The sequence below is a fragment of the Zeus faber genome (assembly GCF_960531495.2).
Source record: "Zeus faber genome assembly, chromosome: 13".
Classification (NCBI taxonomy): domain Eukaryota; kingdom Metazoa; phylum Chordata; class Actinopteri; order Zeiformes; family Zeidae; genus Zeus; species Zeus faber.
This window is the reverse complement of record NC_137198.1, coordinates 19,514,430-19,526,989: the sequence shown is the minus strand read 5'-3', so window position 1 is coordinate 19,526,989 and position 12,560 is coordinate 19,514,430. Positions and strand designations below refer to the sequence as shown.

The 12,560-nt window shown below is 47.0% G+C and overlaps 1 protein-coding gene across 1 annotated transcript in view; it reads left to right on the top strand.

Moving 5' to 3' along the window:
* Positions 1-11,700: 11,700 nt before the first annotated feature.
* Positions 11,701-12,560, top strand: part of dlgap2a (discs, large homolog-associated protein 2a) — a gene marked incomplete at its 3' end in the record, with an annotated part of 155,551 nt that continues 154,691 nt past the window's right edge. The window contains exon 1 of the mRNA XM_080012824.1: positions 11,701-11,746. Coding sequence (XP_079868950.1) covers positions 11,716-11,746 — 31 coding nt within the window. The 5' untranslated portion in view covers positions 11,701-11,715. The remainder of the gene's footprint in view (positions 11,747-12,560) is intronic.

The following is a 12,560-nucleotide window of genomic DNA, read 5'->3' as shown; positions in this document are numbered from 1 at the left end:
GTCCTTCCCCCCGACGTTAGAGATGTTTCTCTCCTTTCCCTCTCCAGTCCCGCATTTCTCCCACTCTCAGACATGACGACATGTTTCTCTCTTTTTTCAGACTGGGTTCTTGACGTGTCACTCAGCGAAAAGATTTGTTCCATTTTGCGACTCTTCGATCGTTTGATTCACTTGTTACAATGGCTCTTTTGCCGATGTGACTCCTGACTCCCGATTCTCTTTAAAGATGTGTTCGCCACAAGAAAATCGTTTGCGAGTCATTAATTCTCACCCACCTTACTCAGTTTCTATCTCTGTCCTGTGTTGTTGTTCCCTATTGAAGGCCACCCCTGCAAGTAGCTCGGCATCACCGGAGCCTGCAGAGGTGATTGCGAGAGTGGATGCATGCAAGGACTGGTGTATTATCACCGTAATGATGCATGACCAGCCGCAGGTGTGTGCCTTTGAGTATGTGTACATGTAGACTCGTGGGCTTGTTCTGTGTGTGTGTGTGTGTGTGTGTGTGTGTGTGTGTGTGTGTGTGTGTGTGTGTGTGTGTGTGTGTGTGTGTGTGTATGTGTATGTGTATGTGCATGTGCCTATGTCGGCGTGGGTGTGCGTGCGTGTGTGTGTGTATCTTCCTGTTTCTGCATCTGTGCACACCTGTGCATCCCGCCACTGCTGCCTAATGTGGCTGTAATGTGGAAGGGATGCTCTCAGCGGTTACAGTAAGTGTCACAGCCTTCCCCCACTGTTTGTTTTAGGGACAACGTACTGTAGCTTTAGGTTACATCCGCCTCATTACAGGCTCCATTAGCAAGCTGTTACCTCTTTCTCTGTCTAACATTTCATTCACTTAATCATGCCGTCATTAATCCAGGCAGTTTGGTCTGAACACTGCACTCATGAGGGCATTAGCAGCCAATCAGCCGATCACATTTTCTCCCTGAAAGGAGCTGCCGCCAGGAGCAGAAAGCCCTTCTAAGGACGTTGCTGTCAGCTGCCGTCGCGACAGTTGATGTGGCGAAAGTAAAAGGTTGCGGAGCGAGGGGAGATATTTTCCCCACTTTAGCTCCGATGTTTGCGCCTCACCTAATGGCACAATTAGATCCTGAGAGGATCTGGAACAGGCCTGCGCGGATCCCATCGGCTTGAGGTGTACTTGTGCGGCGCGTGTTCTCGTCCCATCACAGCTGGCGATGTGTCTGGTTCCGCTCCCGCCAAGTCTATTGAAGATCTTTAAAAGTGAGCAAATGAGCTTGGATGAACAGGCTTTCGTGAAATAGACCGGTTAAATGAAGGGCTGTCAAGTCTGCAGACGTAGTTGTGTTTTACTAGAACAGGTGTCAGTTTTTTGATTAAGCTCTAACAATTTACTTTGTTGTTTGATCGTCCAAATGTGCTCAAGCTGTTGAAGCTTTAATGGGAGCAGTCTATGATCCTATGACGGCAGCTTCGTTTTCCCCATGCAGTCGCCATTGTTCAAGAACTGTCCAAGCCATATGGTTGTCCTTTCAAGACCAGTGGCCACAGGCACACAAGGCGTTTGCCTTGGGTGTACTGGACTAATTGTGGCAGTGGGCTTTTCTTCCACAAAGCTCCTTCCCAGCCGTCAGCTGGCTCTGATGGCGAGTTGGCTGATTGAGGCTCAATTGAGAGATTAATTGTCCGGCGTGAGAAAAGCGCCCTCATCCCTACCGTGGGAAATTTAGCTCACCGGATCGGGAGTGGTGCTGATGGCCAACGTGCAATGGACCCAAAAAGGCTCCTCTCTGCCTGAGAAAATCTTGAGAGGTCTTTAGAAAAAAACAAGCAGATGGCTTTTTGAGTTATTTACTTCATAGTTCTTTGCTGTATTGTATATAGGATTATGGTATTTTGTCCTTGCTGTGCTTGGATAGCACTGGAGAACAACAGATTGTTAACAACAAATTGTCAATGCCGGTCTGTCTCCCTGTATTTGTGCCACACTGCTCACAAAGTCTCATGCTGTGGGGGTGGAAGCCTCAGGATTTTCAATGATTTTTGGAAAACAACAATGAGATATTTGGTTAAAATACAAAATGATATGATTCATACAATACAGTATTCTACCATTTTGATGTGCTTTACTGTTACAACATTTCTGTCAGGTCTTCATCACCTGCATCACATGATGGTGAAGTGTCATTTTAGCCTGATTTTGCAGTTTTCTCTGTAATGGCACCCTTTACAAACTTTGTATTACCCAAATATTTCTCCTACTAATTAAATTAGTGGGCAGTTAACAGTGGAGATCACAAGTTGAACATTGTATTGATTTATTTATGTTGTTGGCTTTTGAACCAATGTGCTGACGCAAACTGATCCATAACTGGAAGCCTACGACCTTTTTCCTCCCACGCATTGGGTGGACTGAAGGTATCACTGTAGCCCATTTCCTGTACATGTAATTTCCCACTTTTCCAGACGGGAACGCTCGCACTCTGTGGCTCTCGTGTTTGCGGCACTTCATCATTTTGGGTGCCGGCGTGAGGTGTTGACCGCTCTCAGCTCCCCAGCAGGTTGGGGAACACTCAGCCTTCCTACAGTACACGGGCACCGAGAGGCCATGCGGTGCGAAACATTCCCCCCTTCCATCCTTGCACTTACCGCGGTGTCCCCGGAGCCGCATGTCATAAATAAGTGATCTGGGACATTACTTTAACATCGCCACCTGACAGCTCCACATCCGGAAAGGCCTATTTGAGTGAACAAGTGTGGGTAAGCCTAAATGTGGCCCAAGCCTTTCACGCATAGGAGGAAAACAGCAGCGACATCCTTTGTTTTGTCTCCCACTGTTTTATGTCCTCTTACTAAGTTGTAGATGAATGCTCTATGAAGGTTGAATGATTGCTCCCATAAAACCACTGTAAACCTGTGGAATGGCAAAAGTGTAGAACTTTAATTTGTGCTGGTATGGGGGAAAATCGCTTCGAAGTTTGACTCAATTAGATTTCTATTGAGGAAGTATGATTCTGGAACACAGTCAAGAATTTGACCAGGGCTGTACCCGACTCACAATTTTGTCAGTTGAATCAGATTCGGCTGTTCAATGCGAATATTCGACTATTCCGATGCGCAGAGAGGGAGCGTCCCGGGCGCATTTTGCCCACCTGTCTCCCACTCCGACGGGAGCAACGACGCGTACCAACGATGGGGTTGAGCGTTTTGATTTTTTGGAAGTAGGTTATTTTATTTCACGTCTCCTTATGGAACGAAACCGTGCGTAATGGAGACAATCTCCGCGTGACTCTTTCCCCGATCACCCCCTCTCCATGCGTTATGTACAGAAAATAATCTCATTGAGTCTACGAGTCGTGCCCCGCCCCTCCGTGCCCCGCCCCCACACTGTTTTAATTGTTTAATTCGGAGGCACGGGGCACAGAGATCGGGGCGCACAGAGAGCCGTATTCTGATTTTAAAAAATTGAAAAAGAAATAAACGACCGCTCAACTCAAAGAATCATAGTCGACTGACTGGTTTCCGACTGATGATTCAACTCGTCGACGTTCAGGGAGCAGCCCTAAATTTGACATTTTACAAGTCAAATGTGTTTCTTGAAATAAAACTACAGTTACACGACTCACAAAGTCAGATGAGGAGAAGTTTGTATTTGTATTGTGTAAGTGTCTTGGCTTCAGCGACTACAATTTGCACAGTAAAAACCAGTTAAATGTTCCAAACATTACCTATTTTTACATGTAGTTATACTAGAAATATTAAATAGTTGTATAGACTTATCTGACCTTTTTTATATGTATTCAAATGCCCTTATAAAGTGTAATAGTTTAAGCTGTTTTTCAAAACTGTTTTGACAGTTTCCTGTTCTAATGTTGTTTCATTTAGAGTGAAAGCTGATGGTTTTTATAGCTCCTTTTGGTTGTTTGTTGCTTCAGCTGCCATTTCATTGATTGTACCATTTTTCAAAGGAACTCAATTTCAAAAACCATAGCTTTGTACAGCCAAAGTCGACGATGTTAAAACACATGTCCTAGTGCCTAGAGTAGAGTGACTACACAGACACATTGCAGGCTCCTTATGGACATTGCACTGTATTCCCGAGCCACCGCGAGGGCAGGGCAAGTGTTACGGTAAATGTTCCAGTTTATCATCCTTTCAGTCGGCAAAGCACTGCATTCGACAGGCTGTCCGGCGAGCACTCGAGGCAGAAAACCCACCAAGAGGAGCTCGCCCTGAAAAGCGGCTCTATTTCCTGTCGGTGCTCTCAGCTCTCAATTACCTTGAGAAGAGCTGCGCTTTGGACCTAAGTAGCTGGCTTTGATAATTGCAAATACCGAGAACCAGAGTATGTGTGTGTGCAGGTGGTGTTGTGTGTATTGTGCATGCAGTTGCTTTTCTTCCTTGATTTGTACAGTATGTAGCCATATTGGAGCGTATAACCAACATGTATGTGTGTCCGTTTGTGTATGCATGGATTTGCTTTGGGAGCATCCAGAGCCTCTACTGGGACAAGAGATGTTCCCATTGACTGCCCCCCCCTACCCCCGCAACCACAGATCAGGCGTCCAACCATTAAAGGAAGCCCAGTGCATTGAGGCCTGTCTTGTTTCGGAAGGTTTGGCGCCCGCACACTGAGCTGAGCCGAACTAGACGGACGTGGCATGTGAAATCCTCGGGGTGGTTCATGGGATACTGCTGGCGGATAAATTAAAAGTTTCTACGACGAGAAACGGGTCAACGAATGCTCATCTGTTTTTGCGCTTTGATGTGGGGCCGCGGCCACTGCTCATTTATGGGCATCAGTTTTGTGCACAAGTTTGTTTATGCCCAGGCTATTTCTGATCTCCACTCCCCTCATCTCACGAGACAAACCTCCCTCCGATAGGAGACAAAGCAATCTCCCTGACAAATGGACTTTCAGGGAAAAAGTAATCGGTACTAGAAGGGGTCATTTTAAGGGAGGTGCTGTCAGTGTTCCTTTTCGCCAACTGAAATGGTGTGTGACTTGCCCGCGGTGGGACGTTTGATTTTTCATTTAAACTAATGAGCAATGTGCATTTGGCTTTTTCTCTGCAATTGTTGCCTGTCTCTCTCTCTGTCTATCTCTCACTTTCACCCCCCTGTCTATTGCCTCAAGATTGCTCCCGGTTTTCTCGCTTATAACATAAGAATAGGTGGCTGCTGGAACTGAGTTTGGTGGTTCAGTCCCAACCTATATTTAAGTTGGCCCTCTGTTGCAAAGTAAACCAGTATGTCCTTTTTGGCAGCTTTCTTTAAAAATAAAAATAAATTGGTTGGAATCAGATCCCAGTTTTGTCCCAGTTGTTTTTCCCAGACTTAAAGTGGAAATCCATGAGATTGTCTGTGTTGAGCGGATTACATTACAAGCCCCAGAATTCCATTTGAAACTACAACTTCCGGGTTTACCCTCGTTCATTAAAATAACAAAAAGTATAAACCAAATAATAATGGTATATTATTTATATTTCTGACTCTTGTGAGAGTAGTTGTCATGACCTAAATAATAACATAATAATGTAATCATAAAACAGAGTGTCTATTATGTATTTTATCTATCTGCAAGTATCGAGTGTATCAGTATTGGTGTATAAGTATCAAGTATCAGTATTCCTGGCAATAGCACATTGACACGCTGCTCTAAATATAACCAATGTTAACTGTAGCACATTTCAGATTGATAGGTGCTGCCATCACATTTACATTTCATGAGTCCCACCATCAATGCAGGATGAAGGGATGGTAGAATGATGGAGCAGATTATGTCATTGTGGGGGACTCCTCCAACAGATAGGGGTTCAGGGAGGGAGACGGAGACTTTCGGGCAGCGAGGGGCCGACACGGCGGGAGTTTTATTAAAGGTAGAAAAAAAAGCTCGCTGGCCAAAACGGACACATAATGCGGTCTAGAATGAATCAGCCCCAGGGTCCGTGGGTCGCAATCTGGTCCACCGGGTCTCCCAGCTGGGTCGGGCCAATCAGTGGCATTGAGACTGATCAGGCTGGTACAGCTACACGGACGGAACCAGCACTGTCACCTGGTTTAACCACGCCCCCTCATCTGCCACATACCCCCACCGCCTGACTAAGGCTTTTATCTATCTGTGTTCTGTGCTCTGTATGCTCACACGGCGGCTTATAACGACGGTCTTGTATCCGGCAACATTGACAAGTACAAAGTGGCGCCATACAAACTGCGCAGGGCGGTGAAGGACGCTAAACAGACGTACAGGAACACAGTGGAGCGACAGATGGAGCAACGGGACACCAGATGCTTGTGGCAGGTGCTGCGGACTAATGCTAACCACAAGAGCAGCCCCTCCCCAGCCACGAGTGTGGACGCCTCAATAGCCAACAAGCTGAACTCCATTTATGCACAGTTTGAGGCTGGCAACATCATCGCTAGCTTGCCAGCTAATTGCAGTTACACCGCTGGGGATGAGCGTGCACTCTCAGTTTTTGAGCATGACATCATGAGGACTCTGATACGTGTAAACACCAGGAAAGCTGCGGGCCCAAATATCATCTGGGCGAGTACTGAAGACCTGTGCCAACCAGCTAGCCATGGTGCTCACTCAGATATTCAACACCTTCCTGGACGAGTCGGTGGTCCACCATCATCCCTGTGCTGAAATCGCCTCTCCACCCTGCTTGAATGATTACGGTCCGGTGGCCCTCACCTTGGTGGTCATGAAGTGCTTTGCTCTCTGAGGACTACACCTGCACCTCCCTCCCCCGCACCACTGACTCGCTGCAGTTCGCGTACCGGCCGAACAGATCCAAGGACGAGGCGGTCTCCCACGTATTGCACACCACACTGATGCATCTGGATGGCCGGAAGTGGGGCTATGTGAGATTGCTGTTCCACAACTACAGTTCAGCTTTCAATACCATCGTCCCCACCAGACTGGCTGTCAAGCTGAGGGAGCTAGAATTGAACACTCCACTGTGTGCCTGGATCCTGGACTTCCTCACTGCCAGGCCCCAGGTGGTTAGGGTGGGGAGGCACATGTCCAGCTCCCTCACCCTGAGCACAGGATCCCCCAGGGCTGCTTCCTCAGCCCCCTACTGTACTCCCTGTAAACACATGATGTGTGGCCAGCTCCAACACCATCATCAAGCTTGCTGATGACACCATCGTGGTGGGCCTGATCACTGACAACAACAAGAAGGCCTACCGTGAGTAGGTGGCTGACCTGTCACTCTGGCGCCTGGACAACACCCTCCTCCTGAATGTCAGCAAAACTAAGGAGCTGATTGTGGACTTTAGGAGAGGATTGCAACCGAGGAGGCACGCGACGTTGGTGATTAATGGGACGTCTGTCGACAGGGTGAGCAGCTTCAAATACCTGGGAGTCTACGAAAGGCGAGACAGCGTCTTTACCACCTCAGGCTGAAGAAATTCAGGGTCTCGGTGAGGATTCTCAAGTCCTTCTACTCCATAGCAGTGGAGAGCATCCTGACAGGCAACATCACTGCCTGGTTTGGGAACTGTACTGCTCAGGACAAGCGGGCCCTGCAGAGGGCGGTGAGTTCAACCCAACGTACCACTGGAACTACCCTCCCCTCCCTGCAGGACTTATACACCAGGAGGTGTAGAAGCAGAGCCTGCAGGATCATGAAGGGTCCTCACCACCCCAAGAACTGACTGTTCCAGCTGCTGCAGTCGGGCAAGCGCCTCGGCAATCACGCAGTGAGAACAGAGAGACTGAGACGGATTTCTCCCCGCAAGCCATAAGGACTGTCAATGCTGAACTCACCAGGGGCCTTCACTTAGACACATACATAAGCCCCCACTTCCATACTTTACTGGATACTGTACTATTACTGTATTGCTGTGTTATACTGTGGTATACTGTACTGTATATCTCAACACACACTACCTCACTTTATTCACATGCCACTTTTCTGTACGTATCTGTATAACATTATAGTCTTTCCACTTATTCCTATTTTGAGTCCCCGTTCAGTATATGACCTTTTTATGTTTATTTTATTATATTTATATTCTGAATTATGTTTTAGGAATCAGTTAGTTAAGTTAGTGGTTCATTACTTTTTTTACCAAGCTATGGTGTCCTTGTACCTATTAATTCAGTTAGCTTAGTTAGTTGATTTTTTAATTACTTAGCTATTGTGTCTTTTGTGCATAATCTCCGGGTGCATTGCAATTACATTTCACTGCATATATGTATGCCCCTATATATAGGTACAGTATGTGATAAAAAAAACATCTTGAATCTGGAATCTTGGGGTTGGACCAGTCCCCCACCCAAGTGGTATCCCAGATACCGTATCCTCCTCCGCCCAACTGCACACTTCTTCAGGTTGGCGGTGAGCCTCGCCCACCTCCGCCCCCAGCTGTCACTGTGGATGATGACTTCGTCCAAGAAGGCGGCTGCATTCACCAAGTGTGGACACAGGACCTGGTCCATGAGGCCTGAAAAGTTGCTGAGTCCCCGAACAACCCAAATAGAAGTGTAAGAAATTGCCACAATCTTCAGACAAGGGAAGTATGAAGGTCTGGAGTTCAATTCCCTCCTGGGGTGCTGTTGGCAGTGTTCTCCGGTGGGTTATCTCTCAATTAAGGGCCTTTCTGTGTGCAGTTTGCATGTTCTCCCCTCTCTCTGAAAAATGTAGCTGTCCCCCATCGTTTAAGCATCGTCTCCATGTGTTGGTGTATGAGTGAGGTGCGGCCTGGCAAGGGGGAGAGGACATCAGCAAAGTGTTCTATAACAATGTCACGTCCGCGTTCTGAGCTGGCGACAGATGGTAATTGGAGAGGTTTTGATTTTTACACAAATACATTTTGAAATATTTATTAAATAACTATACAAAACTGTATTTGGGTGGTGTCATTTTAAACAAATATCCAGTACAGGAGGAATGATTACAGCAAGAAAAACGTCTTTCGGGTTTCATATGGACACCTGACTGTTGTTTTAAGATAGACTTTAGAAGATAGAAATTGTGAACCTATCCTCCACACACTGTTGTAGCTGCTGCTGCGGTCCTGAGCCAATTACACGGCGCATTAAATCGAAGAACGCTTGTGGTGATTGGCTGCGAGCAAAACCATACAAATAGTCATTTTTTTCGAGATAAGGATTGAATGCAGGTGTTGACTGGAGAAGTGTCGATGCTGCCCGGTATTGTGTTATTTCTGTCGATTCCTTAAAAGTGTTGAGTACTGATACCCAGCCCTATACGCCTTCCCAGTAGGAGCGTCTGTTAGCCGGCCGGCCGGCTAGCCAGCAGCATTAATAATAGCTCTGTCCATTAGAGCTTGTCTTTGAGTCATCACCAGGCGTACTCTCACATCTTCCTCTACATCTTGGCCACTCCGGCGCCGCATTCACTTAGGGTTGTTTGCTCTCTCTCCGGGGGGGGTTTGTTCTCCGGCTAATTGACGGATGGACCGGGAGGGAGTCGCTAAGCACAAGTTGAGGTTCTTGTTAGGGCACGAGTGACAAGACAAAAAAATGACCAGGCGTCCTTTTCGTTGTACCTCAGAGGTATGGAGGTTATAGGGCATTGATCATTTAAAACTAGACCATCAATTATCAGGAGTTATCACGCGTCACACTGAATTTAACATAATTTACGTCACTGTAGATTAGTTCCTCAGCAGACACAAATCGAGTGATGCAGCGTATGATGACTTCTCTCCCTGTGACGGTGGAATAACAACTGGTGCTTTATGAGACTTCATGACACGTTATGTGCCAGAGGCCCTTCTCTTTTATGACTGATGTATTATGGAGGTAGGTTGTTAAATGTCTTTCAGAGGGGCAACCGTAGCACTTCACTTTTTACTCTTTTTCTCCCCTCCGCTAAATCTTTCAAGAAGTACCTCATACCTTTCTCTATTTCTCTATCTCTCTCTCTCTGTCCAATTAAAATGGACACTTATCCGATCGCCGCTATTCGGTCTCTAAGAGTGGTAAAATAAGGTGGGGCTTTTAAAAAGAATTCCACCGAGACCAGAAGGAAGAGGAATGTTCAGGCTATCTATTGGATAATGGGAGAGAAACAGGGACGAGATCTGTCTATGTGACGCAAGGAGCTTCGATGACGATGAGCACGTCAGCGAGACCAAAAGACAAATCGTGCGGAGGAGCCCCCGCCGAGCCACTTTCCACAGCTCCGTCTCCACCGCCACCTACCGCTTTGTTTCACTTCCCTCGCCTCTTTTTGACGTAGAGATGCAGCCTGTATGTGACAGTCTTCCTCAGCGTGACAGCCGAACCCCCCCCCCCCCCCCCGTCATCAAACGTTTTCGGAGTTTGAGCAACCTGGAAAACCTCCCTCCCTGACTTCTGCCACGCAGCCGCTAATATTTTCAGAATAAATATTTTGTCAGTCAGAGAGAGTCAGAGAATACAATTAGAGAGGCGATGTTAACATAAGCTGCAATGATATTACACTACATCTTAATATTCCCACTCTCTTTGGATGGTAATTTCCTATCGATTCAATGCAATGTACTTACATTAGCTAATGATCCTCCTGTTCTCCTCAGGGATTCAGGTAGTGCAGTAATCGACTGTTATGTTGGCTTCTTAAACCTCTTGGCGAAGGCAAAAGCAAAGTTCGCTGAGGACGCCTTTTAAATTGTTGGCTCGCAGCAACTACACCAGCTAGCACAATGAGATCACAGTGGGGAAAATTGGGGATCAGAGAATAAGTCCACTCTGGAATCTTGAGTGAACCATGTGGACTAATTGGCATCAACCCAGAGGTCCAACTGATGAGTGGAATCAATTAGATCAGTGCATGGGTGGAGCCAAACATGGCAGGTCTTATTAACTTAACTTACTAAAAGTGGATCTTTCCACCTCTGAGTAAGATCCACTTAGCATGGCTTCTTTCTGCCAGATGGATTGTAAGGTACACAAGTCCAAGTCCAAACAAAGGAACAGGGGAACAGCCCTAATGATGGTTTGATCAAAGGTCCACCTCCCACACACCCATCCGAGCCAAGGCCATCGCTTAATGGTCCCAGGCCCCAAATCTAACACACACACTGGAGCTACGCTGCACAATGCAAATGCTGTTAGAGATTAAAGGATAATTGCGTGTCTGTAATTGTGTGTCTCCCATTGTTTATGCCCTTCTCCTTTGTGTGCTCTCCTCTTTCTTTCTTTCTCTCTCTCTCTCTCTCTCTTCTTCAAGGTGTTGCCAAGCATACTGCAGAAGCATTGCTGCATCCTACCAGAGCGGAACACAGGTAAGTACGGCGCCGGCGTCTGTGTTCTCGACCCGAGCGGAGGCCGTCACGTGGAGCCCGGACCGAGAGGGTGAAGCCCCCCCAGTCTGTGGCAGAGAGAAGGGGAAGAGAGAAGGGCTCCCGGGGCTGAGCCCTTCTTCCCTGTCCACTGTCTTGTGTGTCCTAACACACATCGAATGGGCTCAGCTGCCTTACTGTGTGGTGTGCGTAGGACTTTTGTTTTGACAAGGTTTCGGAAGTCCTATTGATGGTACGACCCTCTTATCACACGCTGACACATTGACTCACACGTTGACCTTCACCCTGATGGCCTTTAGCTTTACCTCTAACTTTACAGTCGAAACAACCTACCTTGGTACAGACGTCAGCACGGCCGAAACCTGCTTCCACTCACCACATCCTGAGACGGGGTGCTGAGGGTAGTGGCTTTTTTGAAATTTATTTTTTTAATTGCCGCTTGTCGTTGACGCGCTTCTTCACGTCGTTGCAGGTGTCAAGAGGTGGCTGATGAAATTGAAGAGCAGAGAGATATACTCAGGTACTCAGCCGCAGTCGTCGCAAATTACGATTATTTTTTTTCTTTTACATTTTCTCTCCTCTCTCTGCGCTAACTTGTCGCCAGCCAGCCTCCCCCCCCCCCCTAACCTTGATTTCAATAAGGTGCCATGCATGCAGGCTTCCAACACTATCCATTCCACTAACTCAGCCTCGCTAGCTGCTTCTCTCGTAAATGAGCATTGGCTATGCTGTGACTAACGCTATGGTGTTCATCTTATGAAGCTAATCATCTTATTACTGATTTCTCCTGGGACCGTTAGACCTTTTCTGTCACACACCTTATCTATCAGACAGGAACGAAAGAAGCATATTCTTCATTAAAAGCTCTGTGTGCCCGGGCTTCCTTCAGGAACATCGCTGGAAAGCAAACCGCATCCCCATCTGGAGTGCAAGACGTGCGCTGGTGTCTTGAGAACGTCAAGGGCACAGTCACCTTTAGGGCGGGTGTGGGGCTGCATAGAGAGACTCCAAAAACTTGTAATGAGTTTTGGCCTTTGGAAGCGGGGAACTCCCAATCCTAACTGATAACTGTGAGGCACCTGGCAGCGTGAAATTGATGTTTGATGGGGCATGCACGAGCCAGATTATGTGCACTTCATCATATAAGGTGCTTGGCAAAAAAAATAAAAAATTGCAAATCAACACTTTATGTATCTTAATTTCGAGTGTCAGAGTCATTTAAGCCTATGTTGAACCACATTTTGGCTCTATTTCTTTCACTTTTCGCTAGCCACATGGCATGGGTCAGTACTCCCCATGGGTCAGTACTCCCCTACCTACCCAGTACCAATTGT